The sequence below is a fragment of the Fomitopsis serialis genome (genome assembly GCF_022376445.1).
Source record: "Fomitopsis serialis strain Sig1Antser10 chromosome Unknown B0H18scaffold_155, whole genome shotgun sequence".
NCBI classification, from domain to species: Eukaryota; Fungi; Basidiomycota; class Agaricomycetes; order Polyporales; family Fomitopsidaceae; genus Fomitopsis; species Fomitopsis serialis.
Window position 1 is genome coordinate 21,735 of NW_025955115.1, and position 18,956 is coordinate 40,690.

Below are 18,956 nucleotides of genomic sequence, written 5' to 3' on the forward strand. Positions count from 1 at the left end.
ACCCTCCATGGCATCGAACAGCACTGCATCAGCATCCTCCAGCGCCCGCCGACGTTCAACACGGCTCAATCCAGAGAACCAGGACGCTGACAGGCCGGCCTCTGATGAGGTGATGAATCCGCGCGCCGCTCCCCGTGGTGCGTCAGACGACCTGCGGCAGGCCGACTCGGAGGACACGGGCAAGTCGGTCGGTGTACGCGATGAGATATCAGCGCTGACATCCTTGATCTTCTACGTCTACAGCTCGAAGGACGCTCGAGGAGTGCATTGCCCGGCTCACGATTTTCATCCGCCAGGGCCCATACCGTGACGCTGCGGTCCGGGGTCCTTTGGCCATTACTCAAGACGCATACATCGCTCCTCGCCGGTTGCCCACTGTGATCACGGTCTCGCCTCGTCTTGTGAGTAGCGACGCCCAGGATACAATTGCCTACAGCGAAGCTCACGGGTGTACAGATGATCATAGGCATCGCTGCGGTCTTCGTGTCGCTGCTGGCGTCTTTTCCCGGCCCTCGCCATTACGTTGCATCGTATGCGTCCTGGGCTGTCAGCCCAGTCACTATGCTACTCCTCGACCAAGATCCTCTCAGGATGTCGATGATGCGGACCACAGTGTGCACGCTCCCCGCCGTGACCATGCTGATTCCTACCTGCCGAGTGGTCCCAGAACCGCTAGGCAAGGTCGGCTGGGCGGAGTTTGCCGAGCTCGTCAACATACAGGGTTCCTTGATAGCAGGCGCGTTGGACGAGACCTCGGAGCACCTGCAGATCGCCCTTCGACTTCACTCCGTCGTCTTAAAGCTCCACACCACGTCGCAGCTGCACTTCGGCTCCGCGGAACGCCTCAATTTGACCGAAGGATCGAGGACCTTGTTGACCTCCAGCGGCAACGCTACGTTGCAAGCCGTAGAACTTAGCCTGCAAATAAATTCGGTGACCAACAAGTAAGTGTAGGGCCGTTACTACGGATGATATCAACATCTCATCTTGATGTTTTCTCCAGCGCTGATTATGCGAGCCGCTTGGCCCTTCTCATCATGAGCCGCGTACAGGCTACGTCGCGCGCCTTCGCTGGCGACATGTTCTACCCGTCTGAGCGATGGCTCGTCGCGCGGTTGTTCCAGGTCATCAAAGACGAAACACGGTCGTCTTTCATGCACATCTCTTGGGAATTGTTAGCCACGAAGAGTGCGCTCCTCCCGCTGGTAGAGGATCTCTCTCGTCTCGAAGAACACGTGTCTAGGCTCTGTTGGCCGAAGCCCTTGGGCAGGGCGGTGTCTGTTCGCAGAATATTGCATCCCAATTCCGAGGACACCCGCTGCCGAGATCTGACGCTCGCCCTCGAGATGGTACGCTTCGACGCCGAGGGACTATTCAACTCCGTGCGCGAGTTGTTTGTGCTGCTCGCTGATAGCCAGCGCCGACTGGCCGAACTGGAAGAGTGGGTCGCGCAGCAGGAAACGTCCCTAGCTCCCGATCTCCGATACACTCGTGGGCACGTCGCCGAACTTGTGTACAACAGGCGTTACGTGTATTCAGCGAAAAGGGACACTGGAGTTATCCAGCCCCTTAGAGCCCTTGTCTTCGGTCAGTAGGCGACTACATCTTCTCTTAGCACGCTGTTATGCCACCCCTTGTACAAATCTACCAGTATGCTCTCGCCTCCGTGTTCTCTATCACCATGTTCTCTATCTACTGTTCTGGCGTCTCCCCACATGTACCTAAGCACGTATGATTGTTGGCTATGACGACTATGCTATGCTTACTGCGTGTGCTGGCCAAGCCTGAGCCCCGCCTCCTTTCACCGTGCTTCCAATGTAGATGCAGCTCGGGCGTCGGCATATGCGAGCGCAATAGGCTTGCTACAGCTGCCCATGGCCGGCGCTCCGAGCATTGGTTGCTCCCGGTGAGCCATAGCTAATGACAACTTCGCGACACTCATAGGAACGCCCTGCGCTGCGTCTCGTCGTGCGGCGGCGCGATGATTTCGGCGCGCAAAAAATGTGGCCAGAACCGCTGAATATCATAGACTCGAGAGCACATTGTATGATAAGCAGACTCGTAACCAACACTTCGTGAAGGAAGATGGGGTGGAGCAGGAAGGGATGCGTGCAGGAAACTAAATACTGGAATCAACGCAAAAGGGGGAAATAAACGGCCCAGGACGAGATGGAATGATTAGGGATGCGTGCAGGAAACTGAATACAGGAATCAACGCAAAAGGGGGGAATTCACGGTCCAGGACGAGATGGAATCATTCGGGACGTTAGACGCAGGGTTCGTGACGAGAAGAATATCGGAGCACTACATTAGATGGGGTGGAAAAAGAAATAGTTGACCGCGCCATGCCGGCCTCGTCGCACTGGTGCCTCAATCTATATCCATCGGCTCATCGGCGGCTTCCAGCGTGCCGTCTCTAGTGACCGTGACACCTGGCCACGGCGCCGAGAGGTCAGCCGGCAACGCCTGGAGGGTGGCCAGCAGCTGGTCCTCGTTGACCTGCCAGGCGTGGTACGCGAGATGGAGCCCAAGCATAAAGGCTAGGACGAGGCCCGTAAAGTTAGGACCGCCTTCGTTGAGGACAACCTGGTACTCTTCCGTCCCATCAAACCACACCAGGAGCCGCGAGTCCTAGCACACGCCGTCAGGCCCTACTGCGAGAGGTTTCCCCATGGATGTGTTCACATACCTGGATGGCGTGCGTTCGCCAGCTGGTCTTAAAGGCAGATTTATATGAACGCCGCTGATCGAACCCATCGACGATGAAGACGCCAACTACACCGGCAAGATTCAGTTAGACAAACGACAAAGCAAGTGCGGCCGACACGAACACTGCGCGTTATCGAGCTCCGTGATTGCGACGGTGCAAGGTATCCAGCACAACGAAGGGATCTTGCGGTAGAAAGCGGAGGCGATGAATTTCACCGAGCGAATGTCGAAGCCGTTGCGAGGGTTCAAGCTATGACAGGTGAGCGTAGCCCTGAAGACGTCGCAATGGAGCCTACTCACCTGGGCATTTTCGTGTTAGGAGTGGGGCGAATGCAGGAGTTGCAACGACGAGCTGAGAGCTGTCGGAAGCGCGCCGTTCCATCGTCTCATATACCGTTCGCGTTCAGCCAGTGGCGTCGACGATGACAGAAAAGGCTCACCATTGTCCCTCTCCGGCCAGAGGTCAATGTAATCCAACTGCAGCTACGAGAGTGTAGGCGGCTCATGCGCACCGGGGTTCAAGCGCTCATGTGCCGCTGGGATCGGCGTGAGGCTCTTGTGAAGGGGCGTGAAGAGCGCAATCGAGCGGCGGCACCGCAAGATTGGCACGATGAGTTAATACGAAGCCTTCCGATACGTCTTGGCAGCGGTTTGGCGGGTTCGGAGGGCGCGCTACGTCGTATCCAGGTTTCTTATAAGCTCGTGCTGCTGATTATTGAGCTTCGGACCAACATGTTGAGAGGAGTCAAGTTTGCGCTCGAAGGGCCGACAGAGCGATAGGTTGACCGCGTAAATCGGAGGAGGGATCACGGTGCAGAGCGTGGCTCCCCGAGAAGCCTTCGTCATGGTGGACAGCATGCACCGGCGGGCAACGAGTGCCACACCGATTGAAGATCAAGCGCGTCCGATGCTTGGGACTGTCTAAAATTACACTCTTGGCCGTTGACGACAAAGACGTCAGGAACTCACAACAGCTTCCCGGCGTATTCCGCCGCGGAATTTGCTGGCACGTTGTAGGACAGGTGCGTGGAAACGAGGCGAGGCAAGCGCGAGGCTCGAAGCGATAGCGCTCCGCCATTGATTCGGTTTTGCACTTACGCCAGACAATTAACACGGGAGGCTGCAGACTCTGGCAGGACGCTACAGGGAGGCGGAGTAGTCAGCGGTAGGAACTGTCAGCCTGAGCGCGCTGCGAGATATCGAGAACAGCGGGACATCACCGACCTCGCCTCCGACAGCTGCGCAACGATATTGTGCCAAAGCTTCTAGACCTCGCGCCGTGAGGCCCTATCATGACAATCGAGCGGATGACCCGCACGAGTCGTGTTGGGCACGCTGTAGGCAATTCTGAGCCCTAACCGACCAATGGATACGCGCGACGAATACGGGGCCTGACCTCTTGACATGAGACGCACGCCAACACAGAGCGATGAGCGTAATACATCAACGCAAGGAACTCCGGGCCCGAGATCTACTTGCCTCTGGGATGAGAGTTTGGCTCTCCCGCGGTGCCCTTCCAACTGCGAATCACTATATGTGGATATGGACAGTCGGCATCATATCTTCAGATCCGATCGGACACCGTAAGCCTGGAGGGAGATCTAGAAGTACTGCGTATGGGCGCCTGTGTACTCAGCCACCGGTCTGCTGCAGACAGCAACACAACGAACCGCAGTCTTCCAAGGCTACTCGTACGTTGCTGAAGCTCCAGCGCGACGCTGATCGGCGACGGATCGCTTTGTCTTGCCCAGCGTACTGCTGTCGGGTTGATGCATAAGTTGCGCATGCGACTGAAGCCAAAGGCCCCGCTGCCTCGTGCCAGTGCGCATACGTACTACCTCCTCGCTGAAGAAGCGGCTGGGGCTGGACGGGGGACAAGCTCCTCCCGCAGACGCACGTGCAATTCGCGTTCTTTCGGGATCTCTTGGCGTTCATGCGGCGGGCTCGACGCTAGACACGCCTTCGTGTTACCGTATCGCCGGTGCCACTGAAAGAGTCATCCAGTACAAGATGACGGCGTGCCAAACTGGCAGCTTTCGTACCAGGTCTTCGGTGCGTCTCCCTTCCCCTCATCCGCGTCTTCTCCCCGGCATTATGCTGCGTGCTCTCTTCAGCCTCGGTTCTCAGGCGTTCGTCGTGTATGTGCTCTTACTCTACGGCACATCATGGGTATGGTCGGGGCTACGATCGCTCTGCCAATACCCGTTCGTCTCTTCTTTTGTACCTTCTTGCGACGCCATCAACTCCAACATGACTGTCTGGGCCGCTCTTCCGCTGCTGTTGGGTGCGCAGACGACGGGCATGGAGCGCGTGCTCAACCAAACCGGCGCGCACGCTGAGATCGTTTTCGATCTACTCGAAACTCGGCTGGCTTCGGTTGATCTTTCGATTCTTGTGCAATCGAGTGATCTCGAGTACCGGCACCAGATATCGAGTCTCATTGACAAGGTCGCGGATGATGCGCTGGACCTCAATCGTGGTCTGCAACATCTCTCGGCCAAAATCACGTCGGGCTTTGACAGGTGAGCCTACGCTTCCCATTCACGTGGTGAGAGACCTACGATACAGACAATTTGAAACTATTCAGGATCTTGTTGACGAACGAACACCTGTATCAGCTCCTGCGCAACTCTCCTATCCCCCCTGGTCGCATGCTCGACGTTCAATTTTGCTACTCTAGCTCGAAACCACATGACAACCAGGCATGCCTCATCCAGCCTCCTTACCCCGACATCGCGCGTGCGTACGAGCGCGCCTTGCAGACGTATGAAGGTGTGCTTCGCGAGCTCATCCAGTGCAGCGCCGATTCCCTCGCGAAAGCAGCAGTCCTCGACGCGGACTTGGTTTCGACTATGAACATTGTCGCGTGGGAGAAGTTTGGCGTTGACCTGGCTCAGCAGGAGCGGGGTCTAGGGTTGCTGTGGAAGCTCCTAGGCGGCAATAGGCGGCATCTCGCGAGCCTGGCTCGCAATGCCAACATCCTCAACCGCGTTGGAGACCACAGCGCAAAAACTCTGCGCTACGTCCGGACAATCCAGGACACGCTCGAAGGCATGGAGGAACACCTCCATGAGCTGCGCCTTGTAGCATCCGGGGCGATGGTGGCGGAGGCCGCACCGCCGGAGGTCATTCTGCGAATGCTTGCCCGAGGTCTCGAGCGCTTGGGGAGCGCGCGCATTGGCGACTCTGAGCGACAGGTTTCGAAGCTCGTGGATCCTCTTTAACGAAGGCATAGGTGAGTTTGACGCAGATGCATCCGGGCGCTGCTGATCCCGGCCGCAACAGTTCGTCGGCTGCCCCTACCCCTCTTCCAACTCCCACATTCTCCTCCGCGCTTTTCATTCCCCTTGTTCCGCTCTTCTTGGCGTTTCCTGATCTCAATCTTGGCTCCCTCATCCTTAACGTTTTACCTGATATCGCTCGTAGTGCCTGCAGTTTTCACTCTCGTCTACGAACCACCTCTCACCCCCGCTCTTGTTACTTCACCATCTCGTTCTGCTTGCTTTGAAATGTATATGTTCGAGTGCGGCTCGGGTGTATGAGGCTGCAAGCGACATATGCCGCTGTTATCGACGACCAACAACGTAGTTGGGCGACCGGACGCGTGACGTGATACTACATGCAAGCCGTGGCTTTCTTTGCGACTGCTGACCTTGCCTTGGTTTCGCTAAACTTGAGGAGACTCTGACGAGTCCTGGCCGCGTTGCATACCGATTCGCAGGCCGGTGCATGGCGAACAAAACCGCATAAGCACAAGACCCCGTACGCGTGCTATGCGGGTCTGATTCCCTTCAGCAACGTCTGCGCGAAGGCGAAAGACCTCGAGAAGCAAGGCTCGAGCGACATCCTAGCTCTGCGCGGTGCGCTAGTTCAGCGGTGCCGGTGAGCCCGGAGGTAAGCGCCTGCCGCACCAGCGCTTCAGCCTTCTCCGATCGAGCCACTCAGCCCTACAATGCAGCCTCCTGCAGGGCATCCGACGTCAGTTCCGCCAAGCGGCGTCAGGCCTATCAAGCATAAGTACCGGCAGGAGTTCATGAGAGCGCCTGCGCACCACCGTCTATCATGTCTGAGTCGCGACTGCCTTTCGTCGACCGCTCCCCGGGCCACTCACGGCTTCCTGGGATTCCAGTTGAGCGGGAGGCGAGTCTTTACAATTACATGACGCGCTGGACGCTGACCATCGTTACCAGCGAGATGTCAAGAACCCCGGCCCCATTATACTTCGGTATAGACAGTTGCGCGCCTCAGAACCAGCTGCGTGCGTGTCAACGCGCACTTCTGGCTGCCGTTAACTCAGACTGACCGCCCCCAACGTTGAAGCCAACGAGACGTGAAAGGGAACCTGGCGGAGAGCAACACCGTGGGCGTCGGGCGCCGCGTAAGCTCCGTTTCGTTACATGCTGGCTCAGGCTCATGTTGCCTGCCCTCTTGCCCTCTCTAGGGAACGAACGCTCAGCCCGGTCAAGCGGCACCTACAGGGCTCGGCGGCCCAATGAGAAAGGGCGGCTTCTTGCTGCCGGCTTCCACAAGCAAGCAACGCTCCGAAAACGACAACACGCCTATCCTGAGCCACCCGCCGAAAGCCCCAGTACGCTCTTGACGTCTATCCTGCGACCTACCCTCACGCCGACGGTTGAATATCTCAGCTCTTCTCTGACAAGCGGCAAGGATCGCCTGCCCCTGCTCTTCAGTCGAACGCAGCTTCGCTCGATTCCGCTCTACAGAGGCTCCGCCTGTCTGCACCCGTTGAAGCGTGGGCCGACCCGCCTGTCATGAACTCGGGAGTACGCAGCGTACATTTCGACGTTTCACGGAGCCGCCCGCAACGCAGCCACCCGCCCTTGCGCTACGCCCCGATGCCTCCCGCGCCATCGCTACCCGCGGCGGCGGGAGCAGATGTTGTGTCCAAAGGAACGGAGCAACCCTCCGACGCTTCCATGCATATGTACGTACCTCCTTTAGCGCGCTTACCTTCGTGGCTAATCGCTCCTCAGGGGGCCCGTTCGGCACGAGCATGCCATTAGATCGCGCGCGGAGAAGGTTGTCTGGTTCGCCTCTGAGGGGCCTCCGCTCACGGCTGTCGCGCTTCCTCCCACGATTGCGAACGTCGGCGATGTGTACGTTCATAAGACCCTTGGGAGCGTGCAGATTTGGCTGCGCGCCGCGTCGGGAACGTGGTTGCCTATCGCTGAGCAGCACCCGCACCCAATCATAACAGGCTACGTCCTGCGCCTCCTCGAAAACGGCGATCCGCGTTGGGTGACGAAGGAGACGTTTCGTACCTATGTTGGGCGCCAGAAGAAGTTGGAGCAATCTGCTTATCTCTCGTAAGGCAGCATCGAGCGCGTGATATGGCCCAGGAGACCTATACATAGCTTACAATAATGCGCATGTACTATCGAGACTCGACGACTCGGCGTTAACAAGGCGTTGTTTGGTGCCTTCCGGCTTCGCCTGCTTCGTTCGCTCCTACCTCTTGTGCCGCTGCATGAGCTAACAGACCAAGAAAGCCGTGGCGAATCTCAGGGCTGTGTCGATCACCGCTTGTCGGCGTTGGTGGATCGGGCGCGCAGTTCAGCAGTCGAGTTGTGCGCCATCGACGATAACGCCAGCGACACGTTTATTAAGCTAAAGAGCCATACATGTGTTCAAAAAGGACGCTTGGGAAAGCGTGCGATGCCTGCTGTAATGCGGGAGGAGCGTCCAGCCTGGTATTCGTGCCTTTCAGCCGTGCTCAGCTCTGACACCATACGCCCACCAAGCTCTTGAAACTGAAAAAGAGTACCGCCAGTCCAAAACACAGCAGAGCCGCGACATGCCCCCTGCGTTGTGAGAGGCGTGTTGTAATGAGTAAAGGCAGCGGAAGGTATCAACAAGGGCACGCCTGGGCCAACCTCAATCTCGCATTCAAGATCTGCGAGGCCAACACGGCAATCTGCCGACGGATTGTACCGCCCAAAGGGAACGATACAACAAAGGCCAGGGCCCAAGTTGGTACAGTCAAGATGTCGCTCGCAGACGACCTCTCCAACGTTGAGGGCAAAGGAGGCAAAGGGGTGAAAGAGAGATTCTAGAGAAGCGTCGCCGCGAACGGCATAGTCTAAGGTGCGCGCATAATACTCATAGAGCAGAGGAAAATTCCGGCGGAAGATGCCTACCACACTTGAGCGTTAGCATGCCTTGCAACAGCGTGCAGTTGCAACTGCTTACCAGCAACCAGCCGTATGACAGGCGCCAACACACGGGCAAGCTCGTGCGCAACCTCGACGTGTTCGCAGAAGTACTTGGACATCCTTGGTCTCTGGGAGCAAGTCAGCGCCAGGCGGCCAAGGGCGGCACAGAAAGCGCACCGGCTGATTATCCTTGTGAAGTGTGAAGTAGTATTGCGAAAAAGTCCCGCGTTTAGAGGAAGTGTACGTCGGCTTGATGCCTGTCTTTACCACGTAGGCCGCAGCTGCCGTAAGAAGGCCGTTGGCCTCCTGAGTAGCAGAGCCTTGCCATGCCCGATACGCGACCAAGTGGCGAGCACGATCCAAAATCTCGGCAGCCTTACTGCGCCAGCCCTTGGCCGTCAGCTCAAAGCCGCTGCGCTGCAAAGGACACGTACCCGCCGTCGTGGCCAACAACCCGCTGTCCTCCAGCGCTCTCCGCCTCTCTGCGGCGAACCTTTCGATGGCCGATGAAACCGCCCGAGAGCGGCATATCTGAGAGGGCAGATCCGGCCGCTGCGACGCGGGAGGCCTCCGCATCTTTCTGCGCCAACCACCCTGCAGCGCGGGCGGCGCTGCGAACGGCCTGCCGACGGGCTTTGCGAGCGTACTTCCTCTCCGACCGAGCGGGGCCGGCAGACGAAGGGGCTGCGCTGAAACGTAGGGCTTGTCAGCGCCAGCCCTCGAGCAGCATAACTCGCGCGCCCACCTCTCTTCGCCCTCCTCACCATCCAGGCGACAACCGCTCACTGTTCCCGGCGAGGCCAGGTCTTCGAGTCCAGCATGTCCCATCAACCCATCGTCCACAGCCTCCTCGTCCCAAACCAGCCGTAGCCTGTCCTGGAAAGACGCCCGTCCTCGAACCACGATGGGATCCTGCGAGACGCACTGGTAAGGAGGGTCCCAAAAAGAGGAGTAAGCTTACCATGGTCGCCGCCAAGCGGCGCAGTGCAGAGGGCGGAGGGGATAGTCTGCCGCCGGGCGTTACTGAGCAAGGACGTTCGGGCAGCCAGCGAGGGGGCGCTCGGCACGGGATTTTGGACTCCACTCAACCGCAAGCCTCGCGCCCCCAGTAAGCCGGGACGGAGCGAACGCGCTCACCGTAGCTCTCGTGGTTGAGCAAGCGTGGGTAGGGAGGCCAAAGCCAAAGTTTAGCGGCGTAGGGGGGTGAGAAACGGCCTCTCGATTCGACGGTTTTGTCAGTTCGCCGCGCGGGCGAGTCACGTGAATTGCATCGCGATCCTCCTCCTGCTGCTAAGCGCTCAACCTAACCGCTCCCCTTCTTTATCCTTCAGGTCCCTACTGAACTCAGAGCACCCCTCCGCACCTGCCGGGCCCCGCCACGCAAGGATGAGGCCAGGCAGGCCTGGCACGTCGACGTCCGCTGCCGGTAGGCATCCTCAGGTAAGCCTCGGCGTTGGCCGTGGTGCTAACCGTACTGGTAGGATCTTCCGCCTTTCGCGGCACTTGGCTCGGACGGGCCAAGCCTCCTACCGTCCCACGGCTCCCCTCGTTTGACAGGGAGCGGTGTTCGCGATTGGGCGGCAGCACTTCCTTATCGAACCTTTCAATTCCCCAACGATCCTTATTGATTGGCTGTTGCAGTGACTTGCAGCCCCTGCGTGCCGTTTAGTACGTTTGCGAAGCCATCGGCCACGGGTGCGTGCGTCTTTACGCCCGCACATGCGCCGATTGTCGCAACAAAAGTACGTATCATCCCCACGCCCCTCTGCCGCCGCCAGGCTGTTCGCAGGCTAATCGTGGGCCTCGTTTGCATACCCCATCTGATATACCGCCGTCGCTCAAACGTCGCTGATCTGTAGTCGCTGTCTCACCCCTGACCATCCACCAGGGACAAATGTTCGAATTCAAGGCCATCATCATCCCCGCGGGCAACCGGCCTCCTCGTCTTGTCGACCTCAAAGCAAGCCCGCTTGCCACGCCCGCGCATCACCCGCCGGGGCCGTTCCGCTGTGGCCTTATTCCCCACCCTGAGCTCTACTATGACCGTATTGCTTACGGTCTAGGACCTCGTTCTTGGCAGTTTGAGGTGTGGGCCTTCGGTCAATTTTTGAATCCGGTTGACTGACGCGCAGACCAGCCCGTTGAATCTCTGGAAGGCATGTCCAGGAGGTTCGCAACCCCATACATCGTCTTCTACCCCACCGTCTCGTCCGACGGCCTGCCGTTCCCTATCAACAAATGCGCGCGAGAGATCCAGGGCGACAGGTTTGAGGCGGCAAATGCGTGGCGCGGGGATCTCATAATTGCGAAGTATATCGGCCAGGACTACGCACAAATGACTCACGCGTCCATGTCGGATTTCCCTATCGTCAAGAACTGGCTTTCCAAGAAGCTTGCGCCATAGTTCCGCTTCCAGGGTATGTGGACTGGCGTTGCGTATGCGTGCGGCCGTTACTCAGCGCCTAACCAGGGTTGACCGTCAGCGTTGAACATGGAATGCTAGCGTCCGATGTCAATATTTGTTGCACGAGGCGCTGAATCAATGTTGTTGGTGAGCAGAAGGTGGCCGATTGACGTGTGCCTCTCTGTATGCCGGTTCGTCCTACATACGCTCTCTTGACTCGGTCGCCAGCACGTATGCGCGTATCATCGGCTGCTGGTAAGCGCTGCTCGCTGCCCAGCCATGATACGTCAGTAGCCCTCGTAGCCTTGACAAGCGGCCTTGTATCGCTGCAGTTGCGCGCGCCGTTGAAAGAGTTGGGCACCCATCATTGGTCCGCGCCATCCTTTGTTTCCGGATCCGGCCTCATTCTTTCAGCTCTTTTGTGACTCTTCTAGCTTCATCGAACGCTGGTTGCATGCGTTCACCCGAGTGTTCATTTCGACCGCTCACCTCGCCTTGAAGGCTTCGAGCGAAGACATCGGACGGCTTATGCGCGTTCGTCGCCCTCTTATTTTCGCGCCACTTCTGCCACTCAGCCTCGCGGTCACGCACCGTCTCCGCTCGAAGTGTTGCCACGGTTGCGGGGATCAACACGGTCGGATCCGCCGCTCGGATCCGACGTCGCTATTGTCCACAACAATGTGAAAGATTCGCATTGTTCCATGGCAGCCAAGATGAATATATACGCTCTGCTGTGCTGAACACGTACGCCTCGTCCCAATACCCTCTGCTCCGTCCGCTGATCATGCCCTCGAGCAAGGAGCCGGGTGCCAGCCGACCCTCTGAGGAGGACGTCATCGACATCTCCTCGGACGACGGCGAAGCGCTCCATAATGCCAGGCGCGAGCCTTTACAACGGGACGCGCGCGAGGCTTCTGAACGCTCTGCAACACGTCCCAAAAAGCGTCCGAGAGGCAACGCAGCGCAAGCGGAAGTCCGGCGGAACACATCGACAACCAAGGACAACGTCAAGCGCGCACAAGGGCGGGGTACGCCATCCGATAGGAACGAGGCTCTACAAGAAGCCCTCGTTGCGGTATCAGCTGCCAGGGCCAAGTTACAGCGCGAGCTTGAGGCAGCTCACCAGGCATCGGACGAGCTATTACAGCAGTTAGCTGCCACAACTCAGGTATTGTGTTTTGTTTTCCCAACTGAGATGGGCTAATCGGACGCCTGCAGGAACGGGACAGCCTGCAGCTCATCGTTCAGGAAGGGCACAAGCATAGAGTGGAAAAACAGGTATTCGTTCGCACACTCTATTTTACCGCAATCTCACACGTCCGCTCTAGGAAGTGAGCAGCGCTACTATGTGTACGATTGAATCGTTAACCAGGCCTTACAGGAAACCAAGCGGTTGCAGGAGGAAGCCCAGCGATTACAAGAGGAAGCCCAGCGATCACAAGAGGAAGTCCGACGATTACAGGGGGAAGCACGACGGCGCGAGGGCACTGTGGCGGCGACCTCAAGGGTAAGCCCGCGCATATCGCCCCTTCATTATCTGATCTACATCACTGTTGCTCAGGGGTTGATCGATGCTCTGCAAAGCGATTCGACCTGTACGATTTGCACTTGCCGACTGTGGTTGCCCTACGCGTAAGCCTGTTACCACAAGATATCACCGTTGATCCACAGCTTAACGTCTTGTCTATCCGCAGCTTGCCTTGCGGCCACACAGCATGCCAGGCGTGCCTCAAAGAGTGGTTCAGTGAGGCACTGATGCAACATCTGCATAATAACCCGGAATTGGAATGGCCGAACCTACAGCCTTACCGCGACGCCATTCGCAACCCCGAGCTACCAAGGGCGGATCGTGAGCGTGCCAAAGCAGAGCTCACTGACGCTCTGGCGGCCTACCCCCGTCCGCGCTATACATGTCCAACCTGTCGACAGCCGGCCAAGACGAGACCAACAGAAGAAGTGTCTCTCAGGAGCATCGTATGGGCCGTTGCTGAGGCACTCGGAGAAGAAAATCCAACGAAGTCCGACCGTGAGGCGGGGGGTAATCATAATATTTGGGACGGGTTTTTCTTACCTACAGCGGACGATCTCAGGCTGGAGTAGTGCGGGCAGCGTGGGTCTTAATATGCCGTTTATGCTCATTATGTATGTGTTTGTATGCATGTTTATCGTACCATGACCCCGTGCGTCGTTCGAACGATTGCTTGCCTGCGCCCTTCTGCTCAACACGCCTGGTCGGGATTCGGGAGTGACGGACCGTGCCGTCTTCTTACACAGCTCACGAAGGAGATTCGCTCTCTGGACGCCAAGCATGGGCGTCCTATGTAGGCAGCGCGCCGCTCGATGCTCCATTGTCTGAACTTGCAGCCTAGGCTGCCACGTCAAAGCCGCGTTGCGGCTTTGTTCTCGCGTGTCTTCACCCTATAAAAGACCCAGGGATCGCCAGCCTTGAAGACGCGGCAGCTCGACTCACCCTCAAGGGCCAGGGCCACACCATGGACCCAGAGCAGTAGGTTTCACACACAACGCCTCTTCTCCTCATACCAACTGACCAGCGGTGGCGTTTAGGCACGTTAGCGTCGTGTTCGCTACGTCGGTTGAGGACATCAGCTTTGGCGAAGAACTGCTGTTCGAGAGCGAGGGAGACTCGCGCCCGTCGCGATTTGTATTCGCCCAACTGCCCACGGGACAATGTGAGATTGTTATCACACTTTCTTATCCTCATCAAGCACTGATCACTTTTGCCCTTAGACGTTATTGCTGGCCGGGAGATCGATGTTGTGGGAAATTTCTTCGAGTACGTAGTGCTGGGAGACGACACAAGGATAGTCGCCTATCAGGTAAGACTTGTGACCTATGCTGTGAGCCGCGCAATGAAGTATAGCTTACAGGTCCTCCGCACGGTCAAGTGGACGACTGGAGAAAACTGGTATTACGCTCAATTCGCGACGGACGCGGATTTCTTTTCCTGCATCTCTTGCTTCTCGGCGGCTTTCGATTATCAGGGAGTACAGGAATATCGCGCAATTCAGGAGGTCGTACGCCTGGAGGGTTCGCTTTCCAACTCTCTCCGAGCCGTGGGTTCAACGAACACAATCCTGCACGATGGTATTCCGCACGATGGTATTCCGCACGACGGTATTCCGCACGACGGTATTCCGCACGATGGTATACCGCACGATGGTATACCGCACGATGGTGTTCCGAAGCTTGACGACGTGCACGGCGATTCCGATAGGAGAACCTTGAGACACCCCCCCGACTGTTCCGACCAAACCACTCATCTTGGCCCCGTGCTCTTCGGGGCCGCTGTTGGAATCGTGCTGGGATATCTCATGGGGCGGAAGTGATTCCTGACTAGCTCTACGCGGCAAAAGATGAGCTAAGACGTTGCGCTGCGTTGTATTACTACCATCGTTGTACTTATCTCTGTAACGTGTGCCTGTCCTCTCGATATGTACGGGTGACCCTGCCACTCGCCGCGCGTAACAGCCTGCGTGCTGGACATTTCTACGCGTGCACCAAGAGCAAGCTGGCCTCAGAAAAAACGAAGGGGGCGTACTAGGAGGGGGCGTTCAATTTGGCTCTGTAAGTCGAGTTCGCGGCAATGGCAGGAGCTGGCAGTCGCGATGACCGCTCTCACTTCCTCGCGCAGCTTCATTGGCTAACGAGTTTCTGTCAACATCGGGCTGTCTCAGGCTAGCATCTTCATTTCTCTTCGATGCTGAGCAAGAGGTGGCCTTTTACAATCTGTGCGGGTTACGCCGACTGCCTACTACTAGTCTCGCGCGCATAAGCGCTGGCGCGGTGCCGCAGGCTTCCCATCACTTACTCCTCCTCCGAAGCCCAACTCCCAGCTGCCATACCAATACTGCTCACTCGGAAAGAATCGTTGAGCGTCATATCAGCTCTCTACCCCTAGAGGTTAGAGGCCAAGCGCTGTTTCTGTTCTTTCAGGCGGTGCTCCGTGTGCGTGTTAATCGTCGACGATCATCAGTTTTTTGTGAGTGATTTCCAAGCCCGTACCACCGGCATTGTGTGAAATGCCAACAAACATTCGATGTGACATTCTGACACTTTGATAGGATGTGTTGAGCGTGCCGTCATACAGGACCCATAGAACGGAAGCGACTCCGAGTCGGATATCTGCCTGCCAATACAACGATCGCTCAGGTGAATCTTGAATATGGTCTTTCAAGCTCGATGGATGCGGTGCTAAAGGGTTCAGTCGCAGGTTCACTTGTGTGTGTACTCGACGCGCCATGAATAACTCGTTGCGTAGCACTTGGGCGAGCCACACAACCGCTGTTGTGGATGGCAAACTCAAGTATCTGTGTCTCTGCGACGCGTACCATTGTCGCGACAAGACGACGATCGATCCTCGGAGCGGCGACAACGTCGCTGGGAGTTGGGCCACCTCCCGTGCCCTACAGCATCACCTCAAGGTCGACTGGCTGTCGCAATGTCTGCACCGAAACCTTTCATTTGGACCGGGCGTCGAGGCCAGACATATGGCGCTGACTCTGTCTGATGACCCTCCTCCCGCCGTCTCTTTGGAAGACTTCGCCATACCGCTTGGACCATCGACATCGCCGCCCGAACAGGCCCCTCCTCTTGGCTCTTCAACAGCCGTGGGGCCGCCCAGCACTAACGAAGACAACGAAGACCTCGACGCATACGCACGCATCGAGAGCTCTTTAAGCGATCTCGATACCATGCTCCGCACCATCAACCAAGAAACTCTAGGATTCTCGGCCACTTCTCCGCTAGCTTTCGCAAATCCCCCAAATCCCGCGTCGCCTTTGTACGCGTATCCCGAGGAGATTCCAGACCGCCCGAACACCGGGATTCTTGCGCTTTCGTCCACCTCCGCGTGCAATACAGCGCTGCTGGCTCATGAGGCTAAGATGTACAATCACTTGGATCTGAACGGACGGTACGCAATTCCCAGCGCTGAGGCGGTTGAGGCTCATCGTCTGCGCATTCGGGATATTATCTGCGGAGAGATCAAACGAATCTGCGACATCAGAGGCAAGGAATGGGACGCACAGCGCGAGCATGGTCCGCCAGACTCTCGGAGTCACATTGAGCATAGAGGAGCTGCCAGGATTTATTTCAACAGCGGTGAGTGTACTCGCGCCGCTTTTTTGCACATCCTAAGCGACGATGTGTTCGCAGATCGCTATCACCGGAGGGTCTTCCCTGGACTCGACCCGGCTGTGGCCGCGTTGTGCTACATGGTCTTGACGCTCGCTCTGCTCTGCGGCGTATCGAGGAAGCGGTGCAACTGGGTCCTTGACATCGTCCGTTTCGTCTTCTCTTCCTTCCAGGCCAAGTTGGGCCTTATCGGCCATATCCCCGCCGATATTCGCAGCTTGATCCGCCACTTCGACATCGATCCGGACGTCAAGACGTATATCTCGTGTCCCCAGTGCTTCTGCCTGTACCCAGACAACCCAGACTGTCCAGAACGTTGCACGTACCAGGCTTATCAGACTGCCCCGCTGTGTGGCGCCGAATTGTTCGCGACGCGAGTGCTCAAGGGAGGGAGACATACCATGGCCGTTCGCAAGTACTTGCACCAGGACTTCAAGGCGTGGCATGCGCGCCTTCTAGCTCGGAAAGACATCGAACTGTCGCTAGACAACTATGCTAGACAGGCTAAGCAGGCGTCGCATGCTGGCAAACGCGAAAGGGTAAACGATATCATGGAGAGCAAGGTCGTGCAGGACTTCATCGGGCCCGACGGTTCACGGTTTATGGACTGCCCGGATGAGGAGCTCAGGCTGATCTGGGGCTTCGCATTTGACAGTTTCGACCCGCACCATATGAAACCCGCGCGCAGGAGCATCTCGTCCACCGCTATATACCTTGTGCTCATGAACCTTCCTCCAGATCTCCGCTATCGCGAAGAGAACATGTTCTTGGTCGGCGTAATTCCTGGCCCAGGGAAACCTTCCTTGGACGAAATCAATCACTATACGCGACTCATCGTGGATGACCTGCTGGTGTTTTGGAACCCTGGTGTCTACTTCTCCAAAACCGCTGCTCATCCAAACGGCCGTTTTACTCTTGGCGCTCTCATTCCCATGATATGTGATCTCCCCGCTGCCCGCCAGATTTCTGGTTTTGCAGGCCACTCGGCTACGTACTTCTGTTCAATCTGCCTTCTGGACAGGGATGACATCGAACAGATCTCGAAGTCGAGCTGGACGTACCGGGACCTCGCGACGCATCGAGAGAGCGCCGAGACTTGGCTCACTCTCACTAAAAAGAGCGCGAGAGCTGCCCACATTCGACAAGGCGGTGTACGGTGGACCGAATTCCTGCGACTTCCGTACTGGAACCCTTACGATTCACTGTGATCGAGTCTATGCATACTCACTTCCTTCGCAACCTGATGCACCACATATCCTACGCTTGGGGTATGGATGCGTCAAGGCCATCTGGCGATGGGATGCTTTGCCACAAGATGGATGTTCCGCCATGTTCGGTCAAAAACAAGACACTAGAGTGGGAAGAGAAAGAGGAGCTCTTATGGACCGCGACGCATGAGACCCTGGAGGCGGAGTCCTATGCAGTGTTGTGGCACTTATGCTACGATCGTGACCTCCGACGAGCGGGATCTGTGCGCATGCTCGTCCGACGTCTGATCGCATGGGTATGTTTCACGACGTCTGTAGGGCAGTATTCAAGGTTAACAAATTCCTCTTCGTACAGCGCGACAGTCAGCCCCGCCGTGGACCTAAAGCCGTAACTCCCTCTACCGCAGAGGCCGCCGCGTTCGTTACTACCTCGGATGAGGTTCATGGCAGTCCTGTAGGCGTAGCTGTCTTTTCAATGAAATAAACTTCGCTTACCGACTATGCAGCGACGTCTAATGAGCGTGGACACAGAACCACTCACGAGTGAAGACTCTGCACGTATATCAAACTACACCATGTCGCAGTCGGGGGTATCTGGCGGGAGTAATGCAGTCGGTACGTACTGCGCACAAACACAGATATCTATTCTTTCGCCCATATCGACCTCATGGACCCGTTTTCAGGGCCGCTCAACACGCATGGCTTCGAGAGAACACCATCCTACTCCACAGAAGGAGGTTCCGAGGCGTCGACGAGTTCTCAGTCCAGCCAGGCTTGGACTGAGGACGAGGTGGCCAAGGCCCAGATCGGGCTTGCCAAGAGGAACAAGAATCCCAACGTACGGGCACCAGTGCTCCAAGCCCTCTGCATGAGAAATGGCATAGCAAGCGAGGGGACAAAGAAGCAGATGTGGCAGCGACTGTTGGATTGGGTGAGCGTTCACGGTCAACAGTTCTATGTTTCCTATGCCGAGAGCGTCTGCAGGCGGCCATACAACCAGAGGAAGTGAACGTGCTTCCTGCAGATAGGAATGCAGTCGTGCTTGGGGTTGAGGTATTGCAAGAAGTATGGGACGATATTGATCGAATGCTTCTCCCTTCGTGCGTCGCTCCTGCTCCCCGCAAGGTTGCTGTGAAGCCCGGAAAACTCAAAGCGGATGAATGGCGCTCGTTGGGGATGGTGCATCTGGTCGTAACTCTGGTACGGCTTTGGGGTTTCAAAGGCGGAAGACACGAAGATATGTTGCACAACTACATGCATCTCGTGTCTGCCGTCTTCATTTCTTGCCTTCGATCAACAACTCAAGAA

At 57.1% G+C, this 18,956-nt stretch overlaps 9 protein-coding genes across 9 annotated transcripts; 7 read left to right on the top strand and 2 right to left on the bottom strand.

Annotated features, from left to right (window-relative positions):
• Positions 1-7: 7 nt before the first annotated feature.
• Positions 8-1,772, top strand: B0H18DRAFT_1215921 (uncharacterized protein; the record flags this gene model as incomplete). Its single annotated transcript, XM_048036655.1, has 4 exons — positions 8-183; positions 251-401; positions 457-944; positions 1,004-1,772. The coding sequence occupies 4 exons, from the start codon at positions 8-10 to the stop codon at positions 1,593-1,595; spliced, it is 1,407 nt and encodes a 468-aa protein (XP_047886638.1). The 3' UTR covers positions 1,596-1,772.
• Positions 1,773-2,370: 598 nt separating this feature from the next.
• B0H18DRAFT_1125448 (uncharacterized protein) lies at positions 2,371-3,017 on the bottom strand (the record flags this gene model as incomplete). The annotated part of the gene is made up of 4 exons (XM_048035020.1): positions 2,371-2,631; positions 2,690-2,775; positions 2,832-2,959; positions 3,010-3,017. 4 exons carry the CDS (start codon positions 3,015-3,017, stop codon positions 2,371-2,373), a joined length of 483 nt encoding a protein of 160 aa, XP_047886639.1.
• Positions 3,018-4,959: 1,942 nt separating this feature from the next.
• Positions 4,960-5,933, top strand: B0H18DRAFT_959743 (uncharacterized protein; the record flags this gene model as incomplete). Its single annotated transcript, XM_048042850.1, has 2 exons — positions 4,960-5,231; positions 5,297-5,933. 2 exons carry the CDS (start codon positions 4,960-4,962, stop codon positions 5,931-5,933), a joined length of 909 nt encoding a protein of 302 aa, XP_047886640.1.
• A 1,383-nt stretch (positions 5,934-7,316) lies between these two features.
• Positions 7,317-8,178, top strand: B0H18DRAFT_125385 (uncharacterized protein). Its single transcript, XM_048036743.1, has 2 exons — positions 7,317-7,654; positions 7,704-8,178. Exons 1-2 carry the CDS (start codon positions 7,482-7,484, stop codon positions 8,038-8,040), a joined length of 510 nt encoding a protein of 169 aa, XP_047886641.1. The 5' UTR covers positions 7,317-7,481; the 3' UTR covers positions 8,041-8,178.
• Positions 8,179-8,238: 60 nt separating this feature from the next.
• B0H18DRAFT_1044827 (uncharacterized protein) lies at positions 8,239-10,083 on the bottom strand. Its single transcript, XM_048030738.1, has 5 exons — positions 9,844-10,083; positions 9,628-9,794; positions 9,060-9,571; positions 8,920-9,010; positions 8,239-8,863 (listed from the first exon to the last, which is right to left on the bottom strand). The coding sequence occupies exons 2-5, from the start codon at positions 9,647-9,649 to the stop codon at positions 8,358-8,360; spliced, it is 1,131 nt and encodes a 376-aa protein (XP_047886642.1). The 5' UTR covers positions 9,650-9,794; positions 9,844-10,083; the 3' UTR covers positions 8,239-8,357.
• Positions 10,084-10,776: 693 nt separating this feature from the next.
• On the top strand, positions 10,777-11,286 carry B0H18DRAFT_1125451 (uncharacterized protein; the record flags this gene model as incomplete). Its single annotated transcript, XM_048035021.1, has 2 exons — positions 10,777-10,968; positions 11,020-11,286. 2 exons carry the CDS (start codon positions 10,777-10,779, stop codon positions 11,284-11,286), a joined length of 459 nt encoding a protein of 152 aa, XP_047886643.1.
• Positions 11,287-11,723: 437 nt separating this feature from the next.
• Positions 11,724-13,628, top strand: B0H18DRAFT_125391 (uncharacterized protein). Its single transcript, XM_048036744.1, has 6 exons — positions 11,724-12,454; positions 12,505-12,564; positions 12,615-12,617; positions 12,668-12,793; positions 12,848-12,918; positions 12,981-13,628. Exons 1-6 carry the CDS (start codon positions 12,071-12,073, stop codon positions 13,384-13,386), a joined length of 1,050 nt encoding a protein of 349 aa, XP_047886644.1. The 5' UTR covers positions 11,724-12,070; the 3' UTR covers positions 13,387-13,628.
• Positions 13,610-14,771, top strand: B0H18DRAFT_1044848 (uncharacterized protein). The gene is made up of 4 exons (XM_048030739.1): positions 13,610-13,792; positions 13,852-13,976; positions 14,035-14,123; positions 14,175-14,771. Exons 1-4 carry the CDS (start codon positions 13,779-13,781, stop codon positions 14,631-14,633), a joined length of 687 nt encoding a protein of 228 aa, XP_047886645.1. The 5' UTR covers positions 13,610-13,778; the 3' UTR covers positions 14,634-14,771.
• A 1,689-nt stretch (positions 14,772-16,460) lies between these two features.
• On the top strand, positions 16,461-16,745 carry B0H18DRAFT_849993 (uncharacterized protein; the record flags this gene model as incomplete). The annotated part of the gene is made up of 1 exon (XM_048039599.1): positions 16,461-16,745. A coding segment is annotated over one exon (285 nt), but the record flags the coding sequence as incomplete, so codon positions are not given.
• Between the last annotated feature and the right edge of the window lie 2,211 nt (positions 16,746-18,956).

Bases quoted from the DNA above. Each gene is read 5' to 3' on its own strand.
- B0H18DRAFT_1044827 (XM_048030738.1), bottom strand. From the start codon at position 9,649: ATGGTGAGGAGGGCGAAGAGAG. The intron at 9,572-9,627 runs GTGGGCGCGCGA...CCTACGTTTCAG, and splicing joins GGTGAGGAGGGCGAAGAGAG to CGCAGCCCCTTCGTCTGCCG. The intron at 9,011-9,059 runs GTGCGCTTTCTG...ACTTGCTCCCAG, and splicing joins TTCACAAGGATAATCAGCCG to AGACCAAGGATGTCCAAGTA.
- B0H18DRAFT_1044848 (XM_048030739.1), top strand. The intron at 13,977-14,034 runs GTGAGATTGTTA...TTTTGCCCTTAG, and splicing joins CCAACTGCCCACGGGACAAT to ACGTTATTGCTGGCCGGGAG. The intron at 14,124-14,174 runs GTAAGACTTGTG...TATAGCTTACAG, and splicing joins CAAGGATAGTCGCCTATCAG to GTCCTCCGCACGGTCAAGTG.
- B0H18DRAFT_125391 (XM_048036744.1), top strand. From the start codon at position 12,071: ATGCCCTCGAGCAAGGAGCCGGGTGCCAGCCGACCCTCTGAGGAGGAC. The intron at 12,455-12,504 runs GTATTGTGTTTT...GGACGCCTGCAG, and splicing joins AGTTAGCTGCCACAACTCAG to GAACGGGACAGCCTGCAGCT. The intron at 12,919-12,980 runs GTAAGCCTGTTA...GTCTATCCGCAG, and splicing joins CGACTGTGGTTGCCCTACGC to CTTGCCTTGCGGCCACACAG.
- B0H18DRAFT_125385 (XM_048036743.1), top strand. From the start codon at position 7,482: ATGAACTCGGGAGTACGCAGCGTACATTTCGACGTTTCACGGAGCCGC. The intron at 7,655-7,703 runs GTACGTACCTCC...ATCGCTCCTCAG, and splicing joins TCCGACGCTTCCATGCATAT to GGGGCCCGTTCGGCACGAGC.